Source organism: Melopsittacus undulatus, chromosome 10, assembly GCF_012275295.1.
Source record: "Melopsittacus undulatus isolate bMelUnd1 chromosome 10, bMelUnd1.mat.Z, whole genome shotgun sequence".
NCBI classification, from domain to species: Eukaryota; Metazoa; Chordata; class Aves; order Psittaciformes; family Psittaculidae; genus Melopsittacus; species Melopsittacus undulatus.
In genome coordinates, this window is record NC_047536.1 from 1,635,983 (window position 1) to 1,660,565 (window position 24,583).

Genomic DNA, 24,583 nt, shown 5'->3' on the forward strand with positions numbered 1-24,583 from the left:
CCAAGGAGGAATGGATCTTCAGAGCTCTTTTCTCCCCAAAAAAGTGGCCTTGAAGACCACTGCCTTTATTCTGTGCTTCTCCCTTTCTTATCATTTATTGGGAACATGCCTGTAGTCAGTTCTTTCTGACTGGGAGAAGTTAACCTAGAGAAGCCAGTCCTCTCTCTTGTGTTTCCCATTTCCTCTGTCCGGAATGTGTTGGCAGCATTTCCTTTCTGAGCTTTTGTTAGGCAGTATATTTTGTACTTTTATTTTCTTCTTAATAAATGTGTGGGCAGTTTAAGTCCTTTCTTTTCTGCTTTGTCCTAATCAAACAGCTGACCAAAAGGAATTGACGGTCACATCCCTTCTGAATATGAGCTTTGTTACTAGACTGCTCACATGTATTTACAGGTGCAGTCTCAACTGGTACTTAGTGGCACCTCATCAGTCATGCTGGTATTTTATCTGGTCAAGTTGCATCTGAGTACTGAAAGGATTAAGCAGATAACCTAACACTGTGGTTTAGTGACTATTCTTTAGCTCTGGTGGGAAAAAGACTGAGAATTTTCATCTTATTTCTTCATACAATATCCTTTTTAGTTGAATTTAACACATTATCATAGCTGGGATGGAATCAGAATAGAACATCTTCTTTCTTAACTACAACACTATGTTCCATTTTATGTTTTTCAGGCATTTCTTGTTCAAGACATCTTCTGGAACTACTCCACTGTTCAGTAGTTCTTCCCCTGGTTACCCATTGACCTCAGGAACAGTTTATACTCCACCTCCCAGACTGTTACCTAGAAATACATTCTCCAGGAACGCGTTCAAGCTGAAGAAACCCTCCAAGTATTGTAGCTGGAAATGTGCTGCTTTATCTGCAATCGCTGCTGCAGTCCTGCTTGCCATCCTTCTGGCGTATTTCATAGGTAAGGCTGTGTTTTCCCTATCAAATCACACAGTTATGTCAGCAAGTGAAATGGTCAGTCTGTTACACAGATTTGTGTTTGTAATGAGCAAAGAAAGTTATTATTCTTTATACTGATGATTGAGGTAAAATGAAACATTCACCTCCTGTTCACTGTCATAAGAGCAGAGAAAGCAAGAAATCGATTCAGGTTTCTCAGTGCAGTGTTAACTTTATGTGTTATATCCGCATCTCTCATGGATGGTCCAACCAGTGGGCGATACAATGATTTTTTGTTGTACTACAAAAAAGAAATTGAAAAATGGTGATTTTTGTGCTGGTGGGTGACTCCCTGTAACAGAAGCTCCTGGTGTTTAGTAAGTCTCAGTCTGTATCTTTGTGAATAAGCTCCTGGTGGTGTTAGATCTAAATAGATAGTTCAATTCTATGCGCTGTTATTTTTGGTATTCCACACTTTAGTCAGCAAAAATATAGCAAGGAAACTCTAAATGTTGTGCTTATTTCCCAGGATCAGTGTGTGAACACTGACTGCATCATGTCTTCATTCTTTCTGGGATCTTTAAATGTGCTTCTGTTATTTTGTGTTTCTTAATGCTTTATATTTTGGCCCCCACTCCCCCAGGCACCCCTCTCCTTGTCTGTTGTTCTGGAGGTTTATCTGAGTGTCTGCTTTAGCTAGCTGTGTATTTTATACCTTTCACAGTGCCTTTGACAGTATGTTGGTGACAATGAGATGCTGCACAAACTCTCTAGCTTCAGTGAGTATTTTGGAGCTACAGTAGCTTGATACCTTCTAGACCTATTCTGTGAGGGGTTTAGTTCGTCTCTGAATCTGATTTCATATTCAGTGCTCAACAGACCTATAAAGATGTACTGAATTTACTCCCTATTCTCACTCAACAGCATAGACACTGTTTTCTAAGGAAAATCTATTTTTCATACTAATAAGCTTCCATATGTAATTAATATATACAGCAGTAAGAGAGAGCTGACTGGCTATTTTATTGCTGTTGTCTCTTTAGGCCAGGCCTATATCCCAGTATACTCAATATTACAGAGCTAACAGACGAATAGCAGGCTTAGTTTGATATATAAATAAAAAGATTGGAAAGCACATGATTTATTGACCATGACACTTATCATACAACAGCTCTCTGTTTGAGTGATTATGCACATGGGGGATGATATACCGCAAGTTGAGTTTTTTAATCATGTGCATAACTTTGAAGTGATGGATTATGAAACGTATTTTTCCTTGGTATTTAGGTTACTGTAATCTAAAGCAAAGCTTTGCAAAATGTCTATTGCTTTATACTTTCATATACTAAGACAAGAGAGAATGTAAGATAATGCATTGACTCTTAATAATTGATGAATGATCTATCGTTTCAAGTAATGATATAAGTGATGCATTTTGACAGAAGTTTTTGAAGTTGCCTTCCCTGACTCAAGAATGATGAGTGCAATAGAGTTGGGTAGTAAACACAAGAAAGCAGGTTTTAGAACAAGAGTGTTGGCTCAAGGATTAAATAATGAGAAGTTACCTGACAAGCTTCATTCCATACACAGTAAAGAATGAGTATACATCAAAGCCAGAAAATAGCTGCAATTAATCCTGTGAATAATCCTGTTATGCTATGTAGGTTTGTCAATATACCTAGGCTGTGTGAAGGTGATCACATCAATGCTAATCAAGACTATTGCAGGACTAAATGCAAAAAGCAATGCTGGCAAATATGGGGTAAATTACATTGAAAGAATACTTAGAAGTTCTCTTAGACTTCAGGATTTGCAAATGTATTTTCCTGTAATAGAAGAGATGGGGGAATTGATATAGATAGGTCACTGAAAATAAAGTCCACATTTAAATGCAGCCCTTTCAGAGAACATGCCAAAGATATGGGTGGCATGAAAATATATCGAATTAGGGGTGATTTAAAGGGACAAGCAAAAAGGTATCATAACAGAGAAAAAAGAATAAATGTTTTTTGTATTGTTCAGTCATTCCTATTGCCTTTCTGATAACACGCAAATGAAAACACAGTGAAATGAAAAGACAGTATGGTTAAAGCATTAAAATAATTTCATACTAATAAGTGCATAATAACCTTTGGAATCTTTTGCCACAGTACATTAGTGATGTTAAATAAAGATACTACTGAGATCTTAAGAAGTGAAACATTTGTCAAAATAATGGCAATAAGTCTTGTTAAAACAAAACTTTGGGGTTTCTTTTTTAAGATATATATGGATTGGTGGTTCCTACCATTGAAGTTTGTGTTTTTAAATAAACTCTTCCTTTATGGGCCAGCCAGTATCTAAATTCTCCTGAATCTTCCTCTGAGGATCATTTCCACTAAAAAGAGCATTTTAAGATGTTTCTGTGTCTGACTGTTACACTGTTTTTAATAGCAGAGTACAGGAAAAAATCATCTGTTAACTTTTTCCTTACATGGTATACAAAATATTGTCTGATGAGTTAAAGCCAGATTTATCACTTCTCCCTGTTTCTTCAGCAGGGAGATGTAACTGAAATGCAGAGTATAAGTTGGTAGCATTGTACGTTTTGGTAAATTCCAACATGCAGTGTGTAAGTAAGATTGTCCTGCAATCCCATTTGAGGCATACGTCAGTTCCCAAAGGCCAGGAATAATTCCTATTATCCAGGGGTGACATATGAAGAATGTAGAACAAGCCATTCAGATTAGGACATCCTGAAGATATTGGGCTGGTGGTAAAACCCATTTACAAGAAAGTCATTTATAAAGTGTTGAAAGGAAAGCATATAGCACACATATTGTCTTTGTCAGAGTGTTCACTTCAGAGGTTAGGGGAGTGATGAAAGCATTTGTCATGTTAAATTAGTTTTTCATTCTTTAGATTCATGCCAAAGTTGGAGGGGAAAATATGAAAAATAAAGGAAGGAAGGAGAGGAAAAAGCAAAGTCACCTTGTGCTTTTCACAGAGTAATTGCTGCCAAGCATGAATATCACATTTCTGTAAGTCCTTGTGCTGCTCCCTCTGATTTCTGCCAATCTAACTTTGAGCATCAAAGAATATCAGACCAGCAACATGTCAGCCTATTAAAAATGTGGTAATTTAAAGTATTTAGACTTGCTTTGGGAAAAACAAACAAACCAACCCCACCAAACTGTTATGTCCTATGGAAACTAAAAGCTGTGAGGTTTAAAGATGCCTCATTTGAAGATAGTATCTGGAGACTCAGACTGATAACTTTTAGGGTATTGATGTATTTTATCTGCTCCTATTATGTGCAAGAAGATATAGGGAAAATAAAAGGAAAATGACAGAAATGATAACAATCGCATGCTTGCACTACATCTTCAGTGTGCATGTAGCATAAACTTAATATGTTCACTTCTGTGCTATAGAGAGGGCTGAATTGCCAATGGGTCTGGCAGTTAATTAAGCAAGTGAAAATATCATTTTCTTCTTATTATTCCCTATATATATTTAAAAGTAAAGCCTGAAAATAGCTGCACACAGAACACAGACATATAGGCAAATAGCAGTTAGTTTATTTGGCTGTCCCATTGTAGCCACAAAAGTTTTCATTCGTTTCTGTGACAGAAAATAAAACTGGTGGGGTGTCTGAAAAATAATACGCTTGGAAATAAGTCTTCATCCTGCATCAAAGATATGGAGGTGCCACAATTTGCATAAAATTGTGTCCTTCTGGTGTTGAGATCAACTTGAACTATTTTATTCCCAGAAATGAGTCAGATATTTGCTAATGTAGGTGCTTGTGTTAAGTTTCTTGTTCATTCATGTTTAATTTATTCCAGTCATAAGTCCAGTTGTCTTTTTGACCCTCATTCCACAGACCAGGATTAATCAAAGCAGTGTGCTCCAGTGGCTAGCTGATATACCAATTGATTTCTGTTTCTCTCTCTCCATTTTTTTCTGATGAATGGCAACTTAACATTTCATGTGGTTTCTTATCTTGCATTCATTGGTTTTTACTTGCAGAGACAGAAAACCGCTGACTTTGTTTTGTCCAGACTTCACTGAAATCAAAATGCTAGACAGTTTGGAAACCGAGATTGGGAAAAGGGAAAATCATGCAAAGATGGAACCTCTGAGAGACAGAGGTCATCTGGCTGCCAGTCACTGCTATCAGATTCACTTGAAATCAATGTAAACCGAGGGAGCTCTGCATCTTGCAGGATTAGCTGATGACAGAAGGGTCTGTTCTTAAATCTGCATTAAAAACAGGTGTCAGTGAAGAAGCAATAATTAAATTTTAGAATATGCCTGTCATATTCTAAATGTCACATGTACAGTGATTCTTATTGACTGATATCAGTCAATCTGAGACAGAAAAGAGTAGTAGTAGCTCAGTAAGCTTGTCTGATGCTACCATTGAGAAGAGAGCCTTTGAGCCTTTCAGGGAAAATCATCTGGCCCCATTCCATAAGAAAAGTAGGCACTAATGCTGGAATCATGGAGCTTGGCTCCAAGAACTTTGCATGTGGCTTTTTAGCCTATTAGTTGTCCTATTCCACAGTCCAAAGGTGCGAGAGATTCATTACATGAAGGAGGCAGTTTTCTAGAGTCAAAATGCACTATTTGCTGTGTATGCATAATACCACAAATCACAGGAGGACCTTCATGTATAATTACTTGGATATAGTTTGCTTGTGCTTTTTCTGAGTCAGTCGTAAGAGCTTGATTTACAAGTTTGTTCCCCAAAAAACCCCAACCCAGTGTACCTAGTGTTTTGCCTAGCAGAGATCTCACAGGTAATGGAAGTAAGTGCCTTTCAGTGTGAAGGAGCAGCCTTACCAGCCTGTGAAATTCTCTTTGTTGAGGATTTTCATCCAGTGAACCTCAGCACTTGAAACCAGAGTGAGACTAATGTGTCCATAACTCACAAACTGCTATCACGTGCATAGCACTTGAAATTGAAAACCCTTTCTGCTTAGCTACCAATTTGAATGAATGGACTCCAAAACCTTGGCAAAAACCAGCAGGCTGAGAGGTTTTTTCCTCTCTGTGCTATTGGGGTTCTGGTTTGGGGGGCATGTTTTTGCTTGGTTTCTGATATATATTGCACAACACAATCTAGGATGGGTCTGAGAAAACATTTTTGACAAATGCTGGTAGTGATCCCCAGAAGCTGTTAAAATATATGACTGTGCACATAAGTAATGAGACTGCCTAGCTGATGCTATACTGCTCAAAATACGTGCCGTGGGAGAGGTTAGTATCACAAAAATGAGCAATGTGATACGATAGGATAGCATTGGCTAAGCTGAAAATGTAGTTTTTCCTTTTTCTCCTTCTGAGTTGCAAAGCATATGCTGTGCTTCCTATGCACTGTCGTTGGCCTGCCATCCACAAACTAGAAAATGGCTCTGTAACAGAGGCTATTCTGACTTTTCTTAGTGCTAATACTGAATATTTTGAATTTGTTTAGAAGCCTAGGATTTAATCCCAGAATCACAGGTATCAAGTCTTGCCAAGGCAAAGAGACAGCAGAGATAACTGGATGCAAAACAGGGCTTGCAGAAAGTCAAGGGGGAACAATAATGGAGAAGTTTTGAGATGCTTTAGCAAGACATGCATTATAACCCATCCCACAGGCTGAGAGGAGAGCAGTTTTCAGGGGTAGGGTGAACATAAGGAATAGTGAAGATTATATTATGCCAAGTCAGAGATACCTGTCAAATAAACCTGTGGTCATTCTCTCTGAAAAGTCAGTGCTCAGTATTAAACTATCCCTAGGTAAACATTGCTCTTTTAGCAGCTATTTATATTGATACCCCCAGGTGATCATTTATTGGTTCATTCCTATTGATTATTTGTTGCTCTGCTTCTTTAATAACTCATTGTGTTGTTTTGCACATAGCACATTTGTGCATTTTAGTCATTTAAATGTAGAAGTGAATGTTTGCCTTTTGGAAAAGAACTATTACTCAATGGGGTAGTATCAGATTGAAAAGTGCGACATAGCTTTTATAAGGGTGGATAATGTAGTTTTGATAACACTTATGAAAGCCACGAAAAATGAAACACAAATAAAAAATACTTAAGTGTACTAAAGAGACAAGAGAATGTTCAAGGAACTGGCAGGAAGACAAAAGAGAACAATACAAATTACATTTCAGTTGTGAAAATAATAAGACAGGGTAACACATGACAGAAATTGTGGAGCAAAAGAAGGTGAACAGTGGGAAGAGAAATGACACATCACTGTGAAATGACAGAAAACTCTACACTCACCATATAGTATAATGTGGTGACATTACCTCTTTTAAGTAATTTAAGAAACAGCTTTCAGGTTCATTTCACCTTAAGCTTATTCAGGCTCTGATTCTCTGTATCTTGCTGCATCATATTTTTTGCTGCCTGCTTATGTCACAACTCAGATACAAAATCTTTGACTTGCTAAGGTCAGGGGGTTTGAAGCACTCCATATTCATGTTATGTTGTGCCTTGTTAATTCTTTTTATGATAGTCTTGTAGTTATAATTGGGAAGAATAGCATCTTCTGTGAAAGCCTATCTGATCCCTGGGACAAATTTTATGCTCCAGATTTACATTTACAAGGTTGTAGCATAATTCAGGTTGAAAGGGACCTTTGGAGTCCAGTCATCTGCTAAAACCTGGGTCATCTCTGAAGTCCAGTCTGGTCTTGAAGATCTCCAAGGACAGAGATTGCACCACCTTCCTGGGCAACCTGTTCCACTGCTTGACTGCCCTCATGGGGAAGAAGCCTCCGACTTGCTTTAATGTATACCCCTGTGTCTCATCCTCTTGCCATATTCCAGTGTGAAGAGCCTGGATTTGTCTTCTTGATGACCTGTAGAGACCAGCAGGCTACTTTTAAGTGCCCAGCCTAGAGTAGTTAATCTTCCCAAGGCTAGATTAACACAACTCCCTCAGCCTCTCCAGCCCTAACCATCCTGTTGATGTTCCCTGGACTTGCTCCAGATTATTGATGTCTTTCTTGTATTGAAAGGCCTGAAACTGGATGCATACATCCCTAGAAGCACACTACTGAGTGCAGAGCTGATCTCCCAGAAGTTCTGGCCCATGCTTCTGTTCCTGCAGCCTAGGATTTTGCTGTCCACCTTTGTTGCCAGGGCATGTTGCTGGCTCATGTTTAGTACTCTGTCGACTGGGATAACGGGAGTAGTTCTTTTCATGTGGAGCTGCTCCCCAGGCAGTCAGTCCCTGGTTTGTACCACTGCAAGGAATTATTCCCGTCTTTAATTATTTGGGGCATTTTTGCCTGAATAATGGTGAGTGCCATACTCCAAGACATGGAGTCCTTTCACTGAGCATGAATGTTTGTTTTCCACAACAGAATTTGACCATTGTAAGTGAGCCAAAGCCTATTTTATTTCATAGATTGAAGGGTGTAGGAAGGAGAGGCTCCTTTTTTGACTGATGCACATGTAATTTATGAACAGTCAGAAATCCTGTCCTACTTCTTTGCTCGTAATCTTTTCTGACACCAGAAGCCTGAATTACGATGCCAAAATGAAGAATGTATTTGGTTAGAAAAATCCTGTTTTGACTTGTATCTTGAGCAGATTTGATAACGAGAGAATCACTGTTGAGCCCCACCGTGTGATTATTAGACACTATTAATGTCTTTGTCTTGGCTATTACTAAATAATTACTAGAAAAGACAAGCATTTGTATTAATATAGTTCCTGAATGGGAAGGAGTTGTATTCTCTTATGTTGATCTTGCAGAACCTTACCTAAACCTTTCAGTATTTTCTGGATTCAGTTTGTTTTCTTCCCTGGATATCCAGATTTATCCCCCTCTGTCATGTTTAATTTTTAAAAGATAATATGCATAATACATAATATTGCTGCAGTTAATTTTAAACTGCTTTTTTTTAATTTGCTGGTTGGTTGATCAGCTGATTTCTTCCAACATTTTCCTTACTAAATACTTTCCGAGGAAAGCCATAGAACAGAAGCAGTCTTCACATACTAATGCCACTGTGGTGGACTGGGTTCCCTATTTGCTGGATGAGAAGGTTTTAAACTCTCTTTCTGCAGCACTTCATTCGTCTTGCAGGTATTGACCTGGATTAGACAAGACTCTTTGAAAGGTCAGTCAATCAATAACACACTGCTTGTACATGTATGTTAACATCGTTTTGTTTAAATCCAAGTGCACTGCCCTAGTCTTGCAGTGTATGTTCTGTATATTTGCATCTTCTTTCAATCTACTGATTTATCCTGCAAGAGAGACTTCCTGCTTTCTGTAAGGTGAAGAAGACCATATAGGTGATGTAGTAATCAGAGACTGAAGAATTACAAGAGGAAGACAGGAGATTATTGGAAGCCCCTCTCCATGTCTACTTCAGCATGAAGCAGGGCACGAATTGCTGGTTTTCAGTAACCTAACTGGCTGCATCAACCAGTTTTAGTGCAGTTGTACCAATAGCAATTGCAAAGCCAACCTGCTGCTGTTAAAAGATTTACCAATGTGAATTAAATAATTCTGTGTAGTCAGAAGAACAAGTTTACAACTTATAAATCAGGAACTTGGTGCTACAGCTGGGCTTCCTAAATATGGGAACCATGAAACCCCAGAGTGTAATTCTAGGGAAGCTAGTTGGATGCAAGGGACATAGTTTAGCAGCAAACTCAGGTTTTGCTCCTGACAGCTGGAATCTCTCTTAACTGAATTGGAGTTGTGAGGGTCATGTTTTCTTTTGCAGAAGAAAGTAGATACTTCTGTAAGAATGTACTGTTGCTAGAGGCTTTCTGTGCTCAGTTATTAGAAGTCTTTTAAAGAGGGGAAAATAGTGCTTGATATGCTAAGAAAATTAATAGATGTTGGAAAAATATCAGGAGTACGTACCAAGTATCCCAAGGTAATATAAGGAAGATAAGAACTTAACAACATCTTTGCTGGTCTGTGGTAAATGCATAATACTTTAAAGTGAAACAGAAATTAAACAGTTTCACAGCAGGCACACTAACGTTTTCCAGAGAAAGGCAACGCAGCATCATAGTCCCATTTAGCTTGCAGTAATGGGTTAGTATGCCTGTAACATCTAAGGTCTTTTCCAAGGAGAGAACTGTGCACGTTTATAAGAATGTGATGCAGAGCTGGGGCCTAAAAATAGAGAATCATGTTAAAAGTGGCCACAAGGCAGCAGAGAGCATAAAGAGAAAACAGATGCAATTTAGGCCCGTAAGATTTATCGAGGCAAAAGTTTATTTCACCTTCTTTCTTTCTTCATATATATCCCATTCTGCAGCTTGCAACTCCATTAATCACTGAAATGCAAAACTCCAACGGCATGAGAAAAGAGAAAGAGGAGCCCATAATGGAGCCTGCTCATTAAGGAAAGCTCAGGGATGTCAGCATGGCTCTTGCATGTTTTAACTTTTTCTTTCTCTGTTAATATTTTAATGTCATTTTAACTTTTAAAATGATGTTATTGTCTTTATAGACAGAGTTTATTTTGAACCTTAAAAACATAGAAGTTTTTTAACATGGGTCAGGGATTTGGGGCTTGGTTCATTATGAGCGCTAGGGTCTTTTTCAGCAAGAAGAATATTTCTGCACTTCTGGAGGCTTCCTGAAAATCCTAAAACAAATAATAGAAAAATAGTGATTTAAAACCTAATTTCTAATACAAACCAGTCCTGGCTGTCTAGATGAAGAATAAGCTTCAATAAATGGGAGACAGACGCAAGCCTCTTCAGTATGAAGAGTAGCGAGGATGCAGAAATAGAAATAGGTTTTTCATTACATGAGGGATTATGCTTGGGCCAGAAATGCCAAATATTCTGTGGACCGCAGCTGCACTTTCTGTCTGCTGTTGTATTAACTGGTAATAGTAAAACAATGATGTGATGGTAGAGATAGCTATTTGTTCTCAGAAATACAGAGAAGTTGTTTTCCTTTGCTTGGCTTGGATTGCCATATTGTACTCCATGGCAGATCTTAAACTTCTATCCTTTTGCAGCAAATGGGCTACAAATTAAAATGTAGGCTCTCCTTGAGCACCACCTGAGGATGCACATACAGCTGCTGATGGGCTCCCTTAGCCAATTTTTCCTGCTGTCGTTCTGACACTCCTTAGTCAATTCAGGGACTTGTTATCTGCTTGCACAACCCGGGTCATTGCAATTGCCTAAGCAGCCACGGGCAAGTGACGCCAATTAGGCCTGTAGCTAAGGAAGTGTGTGACTGGTACTGAAAGCAGTGAATTTATAGACATTCAAGAAAACAGCAAGATGTGTCTTGCTACTTGATTGGTTTTCTGTCATTTGATCAGCATTACCCACTCTCACATTAGCAGCGAGACTGGAAATAGTATTGGTTTTCAGGATGTAGTTTGGTGAAAGGTTTCACTCAATCTCAGGTTAGAATATTTGTAAAGGGAAATTACTGAGGTTGAAAAGCTGTGATTTTCATCTCTCTGTTTAGATTTTATATAGATCTCTGACGGAATGAGTTTTATCTTCTGCTTTAGGACAAATAAATGTTTAACAACATCTAATACATGTGCTTCTGTTCATCTTTAGATTTGCTTTTTCCTGTCAAAAATCTATGCATGTTCTTTCTATAAAAATCACTGTGGAAATGGTCCGCTTAACCCTATTTCACTATGCTATGAAGTATTGTTTTAATATGTAGTTTGACTTTTTAAAGTGAGTGCTCATAAATCACTCATCTTTTCTCCCGTATTTACCAGTAGAAAGCTGTAAACAGGTAGTATAGAAAAGGGCTTTTAAAGACCGTGCAACTTGCTTAACACTGATTTGAAACTCCTGGAATACTAGATACCCAACAGGTAAACTGAAGGAGTGGGAGTTTGCTTTGCTTCGACTGTGTGTGCATTTTAAAATGTACACTTTTGACTGTGGTTTCCATGATTGAGGGAACAGGTACTTAGTATGGAATTCAGGCTTTCAGAATTCCTAGATAACAGTTTCAAAGCTAGTCACATCCTGACCCACATTCCAACCCAAGTCTGGAGTAGGAGACCTTATAGTAGCCACTTGTAGCGCAATGGTAGTGTGCTGATGCATAGCCCTCAGTACAGCACAGCTGAGGGGTTCAGGCAGTGGGCAGGTGTAGCCTGCTAGAACAACCCAGACAGCTCCTGGGCTTCTGGCACTGCCCTTTTCAAGGGGTCCAGAGACACAGGAGAAGAATGAAGTGCGGGTTGGGGATTGTGCAATAAATCCTCCGCTGACAAGGACAGACAGCTCTATGCCTAAGACCTTGGACTTGGTCATTTCACATGGGCTGAATGCATAAAATCCATCCTATTTGTTACCTTTAGAGTATGGAGCCTTATCCTAAGCCCACATCTTTTCTGAATAGGAAGGTCCAAAGCAAAGCTTAGGGCCCAGAGTTTAAGAATTCTGGTTCTTTTAACACATAGATTAACATGGGGGGTGGGGGTGTTCACCTGTCAGCTATCCTTTACTTTCAGCAGATTTAATTTCAAATGCTTTCTATTAACAACTTCTGCTGCATGCTGTAACTCGTATACTCTGTGTCCTGATCTCGGCTGGGATAGAGTTAATTTTCTTCCTAGCAGCTGGCACAGTGCTTGCTTTGGCTTCAGCCTGAGAATAATGCTGATAACACAGGGATGTTTTCGTTGTTGCTGAACAATGCTTACCCTGATCAAGGACTTTCCAGTCTCTCATGCTGGGTTTAAACCACAGCACTCTGTCAATCCCAGAGCAGTTTGCGAAAGAGGTACCAGTTGTATATACTGCATACCTTGCTTTTTCTTTAGCGTAGTCGTGGCTGTGGAATCATTTCCCAGGTTCAGTATTCAGAGGGTTGACACACAGTTACGTGACTGAACACAGAAAATCAACCGTAAGTTTCTGTGGGGCTGCTTTTAGCCAAAATTTGCAAGTTTTCTCACACAGTTTTAATGTTTGAACCAAATCTTTGTGGTTTCAGAGACAAAAGACGTTTGTGTTTCTCACTAGGCAAAACAGGCCACAAATACCAAGGGTCAGATACAGGGGTTTGTAGGTGCAGTGATTCAGTCTTTTATTTTGCTCAGTAATGTTGCCCATTAAGATCTTCAGGTGAAAGATTTACTGATCTGGTCAGTGAGCAGGAGAAAGGCTTTGGAAGTAAGTTGATTCTTTTACACTATCACTGTTTAGCTAGTCCCAGTCCCAGTGGTTCAGCACACGGGTACTTATAGATAAAAATGAAGTCATACAATTTTATTGAAGGTAACTGAAGCTTTGCTTTCCTTGACTGTAAATGTAAACACAATCATGTCCTTTCTTGTTTGAAGGAAAACACAAAATCCTAGATGCCTTCTGCTCACTTGAAGTGAGGAGAATGGGCTAGGGCTGTGGGGCTTCTTCCTTCTTCTGTCCTCTTTTACTTGGATATCTTACATTAAATATATTGTCCATCAACATGCTTGTGCACTGTGCAACATGTGTTCAGTCGTTAGTAACTCATGGCACTTGTCAGTGCCAGCTGTGGTCTTGGAAACCCATGTGTGTCACCGTCATGAAAACATCCTGTTTGGCAACTCAGGAGGTGGGAATCCTGCAATCGTTATCCCTGGTTTGCAGTAATATAGATGCCCTGCATGCCATTTACAAATTGAGACATTATTGCTTGTAAAGAATGCCATTTCAGTTTGAACTCTCTGACTAGTCCAGTAAGATAAAGATAATATTATCCTATGATAGCTTTACCTTTTAAAGCCTTGCCTAAATATAAACAGAGTTTTTCCCTAAAGCCTTTTCTTGGAAGTCAAAGGTCTGGATTGAAATGGCAAGCTTAGAATAGAGTTTGAGCTGCAGAATATGAAAAGACCAAATTTGTAGTAGGCAGAATTATATTATACATGTCTCTACTTTGCTTATTGTTTGTGTTTATGTGCATGGATACCTACAAATTGAACTGATTTCTAGATATATATTTCTCTGATTTCTTTCACCTGTTTTTTTGTTTTGTGCTCCTAGATGAACTTAAGTCACATGTAGATAATATTTTGTGGTGAGCTAGAAATTACTAATATTACTATAAATTGACAGAAATGATGGAAATATTTTCCCTACTTTTAAGCTTAGTTATTTTATGTGTTTGTCAGAATTTTACCCTAGGCCCATTCTTGAAAATGCTGCATGTGTAGCTTCCTGAAGTCTGTTGGGAATTCCCACATAAGTAAGGTGAGGAATGTGAAAAGGAATCAAAGTTGGAGCAAGGTTTTCTGCAGCAGGGGAGAAGTTTACAAAAATAGCTAAATCAGTAACTGAAAACACCTTTATTTTCTTTCCTTGAAATGTTTAATATTTTGGAGTAATCTAGCACATATTTGCCACCAGTACTAACTGATAATGAAGTATAAAAGTGTACTCTTCTATAGTCAGAAATGTGACGTAGACCCATTGGTGCTACAGGGTTGGATGCAGTTTCAGTGCAATGTTTTGTATAAACTTTAATATGGCATACATAAGGTTCACTGCACACTAAATCTTCTGTCTCCCAGCAGACAGATCAGCTGGGTCTGCAAAACTCTGCCATTCCCTCTGTATGTTTTTGTGAAGGAGGGCACTAGAAGAGAGTCTTTAGGCAAAAGCTATTTAGGGCAAAGCACTTTGTCCCAGTTATGACACTGGGGAAAATCCCTCTAACTCTTATTTTGACGGTGTGGGTTTAAAACCAGCCCATGGCTGGGCAAAACTTGAACTGAAAATATTCTTAGGCACCTCTAAAGCTTTAAAGCAAAGTTGTTTCCATTTCAGTTTTGCTGACTGAGGGTTAGATGCAGTCCCCTGTGAGCATGGAGGGGTGGGGGACAGTGCAGGTTTTTCACTTCATCCTCTCTTAACATGAAATCATCTGGATTTGACCATGCGTTCTTCCTTGCCCTTGGCGGTGGAGCAGGCACCACTTCACAGTGTCTCTCTGGCACCATCAATCTGTTGTATGAGCTTGCAAGTGAGAAATGGACTAGGATGCTATGCTAAGAAAACAAATAGCACCAGTGTCCTAGCCAAGGACTAACAGATGGGGCTAAATTCTGCTATCCTCTTAGTAAATTTAGTTAGAAAATTGACAACCAGCTTTTTCAACTTGAGTAACTATGCCCCAGGTCTACAGAAGGAATTCCATGTACCACTGCATAGCACTTGCCTCTGTGGTTGAACTTAATAGATTGCATTGACCCATAACCTGTTTTCCCACTGACCCCCTTCCCCAGTTCTGTTTTCTCATGGGTGTTTTAGTTCTTGCCAGTCTGGACATGTTCCAGATAAGCCAGGTATTGCTGATGTCATTCAGGAAAATGCAGATTTAATTGTGCACTTAGATTTTATTAAGGCAAAACACATATCCTGAGGTGTTCTCATAATTAAACAAAAGTGTAGAAGCCAGTACTCTGCTTTTTATTTTCCTTAGGAAAAAGTGAGCGTCTTCTTTAGGAGTAATGAAAATCTTGTAAGTATTATTTATTTGTAAGGCAATAGCCGCTGTGATTGAAATTAAACATGGAATCATGCAGCTTCTGATTAATTCTAGCACAGAGGAGCCGAAAAAAGGACTTGATTTTTCTGTAAATAGGCTAAATTAAGCTTCTGGTAAACAATGATAGTTGGAGGAATTGAAAAACAAAAAAAAACCAAACAAAAACCACCAAGACAAAAGTTTTATTCCCTGCTCAATGAAATTGCTTATTCATTTTTAAAAGATAAGACTATGATTCACTGTTTTCTAGAATTGAGATGGATTATAGTAAATGCTAATTTAGCTTATAAGCGCTTCACTGTGGGGAAAGTAAATGTGTTATTCCTACATTCCAGATGACTAAACTGAGTTTCAGTAATGTATACATTTTGCATTACTGTAAAAAATGGACCTTAGGTCTGCTGGTTTTGAGAGCCTGTTCTGAGTAGTATCATGGTCTATATTTTGGTATTTAAAGATAATGTAACAACTATCTAATGAAGATCATTGAGTTTCACAAGGTGGTAAAGCATGATTGACAATTCACACCTATTTTCAGGTAGCTCTGGAGGAGAGATCTATGTGTGAATGTTGTGCCTGTTGCCAATGAAGGAACTTCATCCAGTGATATGATCTTCAACGATAACACCAGAGGCACTGCCCTCACTTACCAAAGTATTCTAGTCATTCACATCACATTCGGAGCAATGTTTTAACATCGTTTTCCCTTACAATAGGCACAATAGTTTGTTCTAGCTAACATCTCACCACCTTTCTTTGTGGATAACTGATGTTTTGTAAGTTTATTTTAGTGAGGAATGTCAGTATGCTATTTGAGTTCTGATATCCTGTTAAAACTTCGTATCAGGGTCAACCGAGTTTTGGGGGTCTGCGTGTCCGTGTTTTTCTCCCTGTCCTCAGAGAATTCACTGATTGCTGCTGGGATGTCAGGCAGGATACCTTCTGCCCACACACAGTCTTAAGTCACTTGTTACCATTATTTTAGCTGACGTCTATTCTTCTTCTGGAACAGACAATGATAAAGGAGCAGGAGTGAAGCTGATCACTTGGGGAATCTTTCAGTGCTAGTCATTCTGAGGATAAATGACAAACACTGGCTTCTGGGACTATCAGTCCCAGGGTCTTTTATTAGCAGGACATTCACCTTAAACAATAAAATTAGTTAAAGTACAATCTGATGTGGCAGAAGCTGTAACAATAATAATTAAATACTTTACAGTCATGCTCTGTTCTGAAGGGAAGAAGACAAGTTTCATTCTCTTTCCCACACGACTCAGAACTTTACAGAACAAGGAAAAAGAGCAGTTTGCTATTTATGCTTTCTGCTGATTTTCTTTTGGCTGGAGCGAGATCCCAGCCCCCTAGTGAAGCTTCCACAATTACTCTGCTCGCACAGTAATCTGTCTCTTCCCACCTCTGGTTTCCTCATCCATCTTCTACTGCTGATACTACACACGCCTCCTTTCAATGCTGTTACATGTAGGAGTAGTTCTGTTTTGTTTGTGTTACTGTTAGTGGTGGTAACAGGTTTTCTCATTTAAGAATCTGCAGGGATCTTGAGTCTGATTCCAAGGAAAGTCATTTGGATGCTATTTTTGAAAGCAAAAAAAAGCCTTGCAAAAGAAAGATAACTGTAAGATGTGAATGTCAACAGTACCTGTTTGTTTGTGACGTGGATATCTGCCTGCCAACATTCCCACATTGCTTTTAAAGATGTTAATTGTTGGTTTGTGGAGGAGACTGAATATTTTGATCTTGACAGTAAGATCGTGATTCCATCCAGACAACCTGATACAGATTAATTAGGAGAGATGTTGCAAATGTGCTTTAAATAGCTTGTGTTTCCATGATACCAGTAAATAAACCCAGATTTATTTTTCTTGGTTGTTAAAGTCTGACTCTGTAGATTTTTTTCAGCTTTTTGTTCTTTGATTTCTCTGTGAAATTAGTATAGAAAAGCACAAGTTTTCTTCTTGATGTATATGAATTGAAACACAGCTGGGTACATCTTATTTTACTGCTTTGAAGATTGCTGTTGCACCAGAATGCAAGCCCTTAAAGAGCAGTGCTATGCAGTGTATTGTGCTACTAAAAAATTCAATAGCTTCAATCTACAGCATTTGTATGCCACTGCCTGAGCATTTCTGCCAATAGGTCACGTGTGCAAAGGTAGCTGTATCCCTCCTCCTTCCTGTCTTTCCTCATCCTCTCCCCAGGTTCCATATATTTTGTCAGTTATCGCCACAGCAGGTGGCTTAGGGCAGATAGAGGCCCAAAAATATGTGAATGAAGTAGCACATAATTTAGCGATTGATTTACAAAGCAGACACTGAGGGGAAAATGCTTCTCTCTGTGATATCAGCAGGCAACCACTAAATCATCACCTACATGAATTCATAGTGCAGGCACCCACGAGGAAACATTAAGGTAAACTAAGGTAAGCAGCAGGCTGTGGCTGGCAGCTGGAGGGTGTCAATGGAGGGTGACAGCAGAGCCTGGTGCTGTGTTGGGGTTAGCCACAGGGACTGGGGCAGGATAGTGAGGCAGGTTTGTGTCCCTATCGCAGCCGGTTGTCCTTTGCAGTGCTTGTGTCAATAAAACCTTTTAGTAATGATAGATTTATATTTGTCTTTTGGGGAAAAAAGAGGAAACCCAGCAGTACTATGTGTTATCTTTATCTCACTTAAGCTTTATCTCACTTTGTGCCAACTCGGTCTCCAGGATGCCGGTGCCTTAGGTACACCAGAGTAATATTGCTGTGGTGCTGAAGAACTGTTCACTTTTTAGTCACAGCACTTGACAGTAATGCTGACAAAGCCCACATGAGGATATTTGAAGGGGATGTTGCTGAAGTAGTTTCTTACACGTCTAGCGTATCGATATTTACATTTACTGAGTCAATGGCACTCATTTATACATCAGCTCTAGCGTTGTCAGCAGGGCCATGGCAGTGATCATCCCCTGCACTGGGCACTGGTGAGACCGCACCTCGAATCCTTGTTCAGCTCTGGGCTTCTCACTGCAAGAGAGACATTGAGGTGCTGGATGGGGCCAGAGAAGGGCAATGGAGCTGGAGCAGGGCCTGGAGCACAAGAGAGATGGGGAACAGCTGAGGGACCTGGGGGGTTCAGATGGAGAAGAGAAGGCTCAGGGGGGACCTGATGGCTCCTACAAGTGCCTGCAGGAGGATGGAGCCAGGAGGGGCTGGGCTCTGCTCCCAAGGAACAAGGGATGGGACAAGAGGAAACGGCCTCAAGCTGCACCAGGGCAGGTTTAGATGGAGCTGAGGAACAATTCCTGCCCCACAGGGTGCTCAGGCATTGGAACAGGCTGCCCAGGGCAGGCCATGGTGCAGTGGTGGCCCTGGCAGTGCTGTTGGACTGGATGAGCTTGAGGCTCTTTCCCAACCAGGCTGATTCTGTGACTATGATTTCCTGTACATGGTTTGGTTGCAGCATTTCTGAAGGGGCAGGAGCTGCATCTCCCACTGCTCTCAAGGCACACGGAGCTTTGGCACTGCCCGTGCAGTGCTGGGGACAGGCCGGCGCATGGCCCGGCAGTGGAGGAGCAGCCGGCAGGGCACAAGCAGCCATGAGGGCCATGTCCTGTCCTGGCTGCAGGCAGGGGCAGCCAGAAGCCATGAGGTGTGTGAGAAGTGAGGGGTGGTCAGTGACATCCACAACGTCAACCTGGCGCTGGCAAAGACAGGAATGTGTTTCCCAGCTCTGTTGTCCCCACAGCAGATAAGGAGCCCCCGAAGTCCGAGCAGAGAGGATGCGGCCCGTTCAGTACCTGACTGAAGACCTAGGCTTTCCTGGAGTGTTTTTCTCTCTGCAGTACTGAGCTCAGGGTTAGAAGCTTTAATTTAAACTCTAAATCATGAACAAGCTGATGAAAAGGTACTGAGGAAGCAATCTTGAGGTAAGATTACAGGTTTTAACCCCAGATTTCTTACTTGGGTCTAATTATCACTTAAACATGGTCCTGTTGACACTGCATCCTCCCTCATTTCACAGAGCTGACAGTGGTTGTACCCTCTGTGTGCAGAGTTAAGCTGCTGCTTGGCTCTTGCAAGGGAAAACTGCAGGTTGCCTTAGTGTAAATGTGTTTTCCTTGCAAATAGTAGGGGTTTATTGCCATCTACTTAAAGATGTGACTGAAACTGGTACTCACCAGCTCCTGTAGTTTTCATACGGTCCCACTGAATTTTTCCATGTGAAATTAAGTTTCATTTCCCTGTTCTGCATACAGACATTGAACTTCAGTTAGCCCTGTTCTTGGCTTTCTAGCAGTGGGCTCATACTAAGGTATACACACCTGTGGTACTTCATTGGCCAGTGCTGGTCATGGAGCATCAGACTGGTGCTGTGAAGGATGCTCAAGCCCAAGATGCAGTACTGTAGGGCAGGTTCTTTCCTCCAGCCAATTTGGGTGCTCTGAGTGAAATCAGTTGAAACCATAAAACATGCAACAAGTGGCTGTGGAACACTTAAGCTATTTAGGGATACTTTAATTATGGTATCTCCTGTAATGAAGCCTTAATATCCCTGCCATTGAATTTACATGACAGATCTAGTGAATAGCCTAGAAAATGATACCATTAATTAAGAGGTACCTTAAGGACTTTGTGAAGATACAGGTAAAATGTGTGCATGACAGCCCCATTCTGCAAAATTTATTCTTGCAATTATGGCCATCAATGCTGGCACAGAGAATACTCAAAAGTAAAGTCTGCATTTGTAGGTAAGATTTAGGAAGCTTGTTCGGGTATTTTAAGGGTTGCTAAGTTACTAAGATACAGACAGAAAGGGAAGTTTGTTTAATACGTTTTGTTGAATATATTTTATAAAATATTACTGTGATCTGTGGTTCACTAGGTTATATCTAAGGCTTTGCTGAAGTGGAATTGTCATGAAAAATAGTATAGACCTGATTCATGATTGCATTTTTCCTTTTTCACAGTGATATAGCTACATTGAAAATAATTGGCTTAGACCAATGGGGCATGAAAAAGATGCAGGGATGAATTTGGCTCTGTATCTTGAAATGAAATATGTGCCATTTTCTGTTCAGCATTTGCTGTACCTTAAGAAAAATCATAAGGCAAATTACATCAAATCATACTATTAAAAGAAACATTTTCTTCTGTGCAGTAGAACTGATCTGAAACATTTATGTGTTCAGAATTTTCTCAAAAGCACACTTTTTCTTTGCCCTGTATTTAAAAATTGATAACCAAGGGGAAAAGATGGTTGAGTTATAAAAACAGGTTTTTTCTTGTGTCATCCACTGGTAAAACATAATTGAACTCAAGGTTTGCATTTGCAAATGACCTTGACTAAAGTTTTCCAATGTAAAGAATTCATTAATTTACTATCTAGGATGCCAGAATCACTTTACAGGGCAAAACCTGAGTAGCTCCCCCTAAGAAGCCTGTATCTGGCAAAGACAGAAAGTTATTCCTTCTGCCTCCTATGGGATGATTTCAGGCTCTGTTTACAGAGAAAGTTGGTATGAGGCAGCAGTTCAGACTGAGGCTCAATGAACTTAGGAGTGCTGTTCTTGCCTATGGCTCCAAAATCCAGCTTGTACACTCTCTGGGGGTACCTGGCTCACCAGTCTCCTGGAACCAGTGGCCGTTTCTTGGACCCAGCTTTGGGAATAATCTTCGCTCCATTGCTTTCTGCATATGGAGGCTGGTTTGTGTCACAAGGATGATATTGCTGGGTTGTGCATGCTGCATCTGCTGAGCACTGAAATGATTCCTCCAAGGGCAAAGATGGCTGTAGTGTGTGTGTTTGGTGGGTGTATTTCCCTGGCTCACACCACTATGCTATATTGCTTATGGAAAGAATAAATAATGTATTTCTGTCTGTCAGCCCACTTTTGCTCCCTCTTCTCTTCTTCCTCCCTGAAGTGAGGCTGCAGGCTCAGTTTTTTCCCATTATTCAAGTTTTTAAACTTTATTGAATATTTCTGAGTGTAAGAGGAGGAAAAAACCAAGAGAATGATTAAACACCTTTAAGCACCTGAAGATGAAAATCCTATCTTAATTTCTCACCTTTAAGCCACTATTAATTTTCTTCTTGAGTAAATACTTTCCCAGAATCATTAGGGACAAAAGCAGTTGTCTGCATGGATGTCCCCTTGTACACATGTCTTTAGGCTTTATCCCAGTGCTGCTTACCCAGATGTACATCATAGCAGAAAGCACTTTGAAAAGATAATGTTCATTGCAGATCTGAAGTATAATCATGAGTTGATTGGAATATGTGTTGTTCTTTCTAGCAAGTTCCTTATAGTTTATTCTTTAGGGATCTTTTAAAAGGCATAAGTTGTTGCCTTATGATTGCCATTCAAAGTAAGCTGCCTGATTGTATCTGACAGTACCCTTCCCCAGATTCCCTGTTTCTACCTCTAGCTCCCTCACCAAACAGTATCTTCCTGTGAGTATACTCAGGTAGAATTACAGAAGAGGAAGGGAAGAAGGTATAAATAATTTCTCTCCTTAGGAATACTGATCCCCAAATACGGTAGTTACTCATAGAATTAATATGGGTGCTGTTAAAACCCACAGACAACAGAAGGAGGTACTAGTTATCTGCTATATCATTGCTCTGGACAGTTTTGTACATACAGGCACAGTGAGGGCAGTGAAACAAGAGGAACCAATATTCAGCTCACTGAATCGCTGCTCAGTATGAAGTGAGGAAGGGCAAGGTGCCAGACTGGGACCACAACCACCTTGTTCTTGCAAAGGACTTTGGCTGACATGCTCTGCTACCTCTGGTCGAGGCTCTGGCTTCTGATACGATAGGAAGCCATAGCCAGGCAGGTATGTGTCTCAGTAGCTTTTAAACCTGTACCTGTCAGTCAGGCACATCTAGATGGACCATGGTCATGGACAGCTGCTAGATAGGGAATTTATCTTGCCTCTGGTTGCTGAAAGAAGAATTGGATGGCATTTTGAGTGGGGAAACAGTGGTTTCCTCATTTACAGATCTGGCCTATGTTACCAGCACAGAATCTGTAGGAGACTCAGCTCAGTGTAACTACACATGATCCTGGGCATCAAGGGGGTTTTGTTTGTTTGGTTTGTTTCATTATTATTCTGCCCTTTCTGGATATTCACACTTCTGCTGTTCTGTAAAAGTGAAGTTCTAAACAAAGGGCCTTGGTCAGAATGCATTACCTGTTTACTATAGTCTTGCCATTAGCCTCTATGTCCCTGCAGGACTTAAATGATGTTGTATATACTTATATTTCAACACCATCTGGGATGTTTAAGGGTATTGAATATGATTAAGCAATGGGAATTATTAATAATATTACTTGAAGGGGAGGGTGCTGTGATCATGGATGGCTTTTGGATTTCCTCCCTGAGGGCAATCCATGTTGTAATGATCTCATTGGAGTTTCATAAACTTGAAAGAGGCCACAGCCAGTTGGATGTTGGTTCCTGGATTTCTTAATACACCCTCCTGTTAAGAGTTCATGTTCATCATAGCCTGCTCTTTAACTCCACTCATACAAATGCTTTAAAATAAATAGAACACAGTGATCAAATAAATATCTCCTTTTTAAACTGGAAAAATATACATGATTTAAAACAGAATTTAAAATGGAATTTCCCATTATTACCAGTACTATTGTGATAATTGGGCTGAAAGCCATACAGTTCCTTCCTTGCCAAGAAGGGGCATGACCAAGTTTGTTTAGCAGGCTTTCCATGAGTGTTAGTCCTTACACTGAAAACTCTTATCCTGTCACCTGCTTTTAAATGCTTCAAATTTAGGAAGCCTGATGCAGGTGGTATCAGTAGTTTTACTGATCTGAGGCCTTGGGCAAATTCATTTGAATTGCTTTGAAACTGCAATTCAAAATTCAATAAAATAAGAGGGTCTGATGGTGCAGCTGCAGCATATCCCCTCCAGCTGGGTAAGCTGAGATATTTCAAGGCCCTGGACTAGCAAAGCCTGGGTATGATATACAGATTATACAGATAGCTGCCAGGGAAGAGGTTTTGGCAGGCTGGGTGCAGCAGTCCCCCCTGCCAGCAGACTTGGGAGTAACAGTGGCTTTCATGCTGTGTGGCATCTTTTGCTGGCTTTCCTAGGCAGAAATTTGTTGGTGCAATAGTGGCAGCAGGCCAGTGGGAGGGGATTGCCTCAAGGGTAGAGGGATGGAATGTAGGAAAAACAATAAAATCAAAATGCTCCAGTTGTTCTGAGAGTGATTGGCTATCCTGGATGCCTTGGAATGGATCCAAAATGATCTGCTCCATGGGTGGGTTTTGTTAAATTGCATTCAGGAATCAGACTCGCCCTTGGGCAAATACCCTTGCTTTTATGCATACCAGGCAAGTCATGTGCACCAAAATGGAATTCACATGGTGCTTTAGTCAAAAAGCTGATGTCAGTCACCTTTTATGCATATTCAGTCTCTTGGTTTTTTATGCCCATTTAAATAGGCAGAAGTGCTTTTTATTATTACCTTGCCTGTAAATCATTGAGATATAGGTATATATAGGCCATATAATTTATTGCAGTATAGACCCTTCTCTGCATATGTATTCAGCCCTTACAAATATATGGAGGTGTAAGATATTTCGGTCATTGGGTTCTGATATTCTGAGATTTTTACTGTTAAGCTTAGGAATAATTCCTCTGTGCACCATGCATCCATGCTTTCCAAATGACTACTTCAGTAGCAGTACACAGCTTATCTTTGTAGCATCGTAGTGCTGGTATCCTTATGGGCTTCACTGTGCTGGCACCACCAGCACAGTGCCTAAAGGTGAGATAATCAGATGATACATGCAGGGACGTTATTTGAGCACCGTATCGTTGGGCCTGCACAGTATGTCTCTAGTTACTGAAAGGGCTACCATGAAATTTAATTTAGAATTTTACAGACACATTTTGAATTGGAAATCTCTGTAATAACTTTCCCTTTGCTCAGCCTTTTAACTGTGAAATTCAGTTGGGGAGTTTGGAAGCAGCAGGTAGCGTCACAGCACTCTAGAGGGATTTTGCCAGAACTCAGCTAAAGTGCTTGCAAGTGTCATTTCCATATTTAACTAATTTCAGTTTTTAATTAGCTCCATGTGAAAAATGAGAGTTCACGCTGAGCTAAGCTGTCAGCATAGAGTCTTGTTTCCTTTCTAGCCTCTCAGGACAATTATTGCAGCATCCCCTG

The 24,583-nt window shown here is 40.1% G+C and overlaps 1 protein-coding gene across 3 annotated transcripts in view; it reads left to right on the top strand.

Moving 5' to 3' along the window:
* The window catches only part of TENM2 (teneurin transmembrane protein 2), a 509,002-nt gene that overhangs the window by 343,461 nt on the left and 140,958 nt on the right, over window positions 1–24,583 (top strand). For all 3 annotated transcript variants that reach the window (XM_034066670.1, XM_034066671.1, XM_034066672.1), the window contains one exon: window positions 676–914. In XM_034066670.1, the coding sequence (XP_033922561.1) occupies window positions 676–914 (239 nt within the window). The remainder of the gene's footprint in view (window positions 1–675; window positions 915–24,583) is intronic.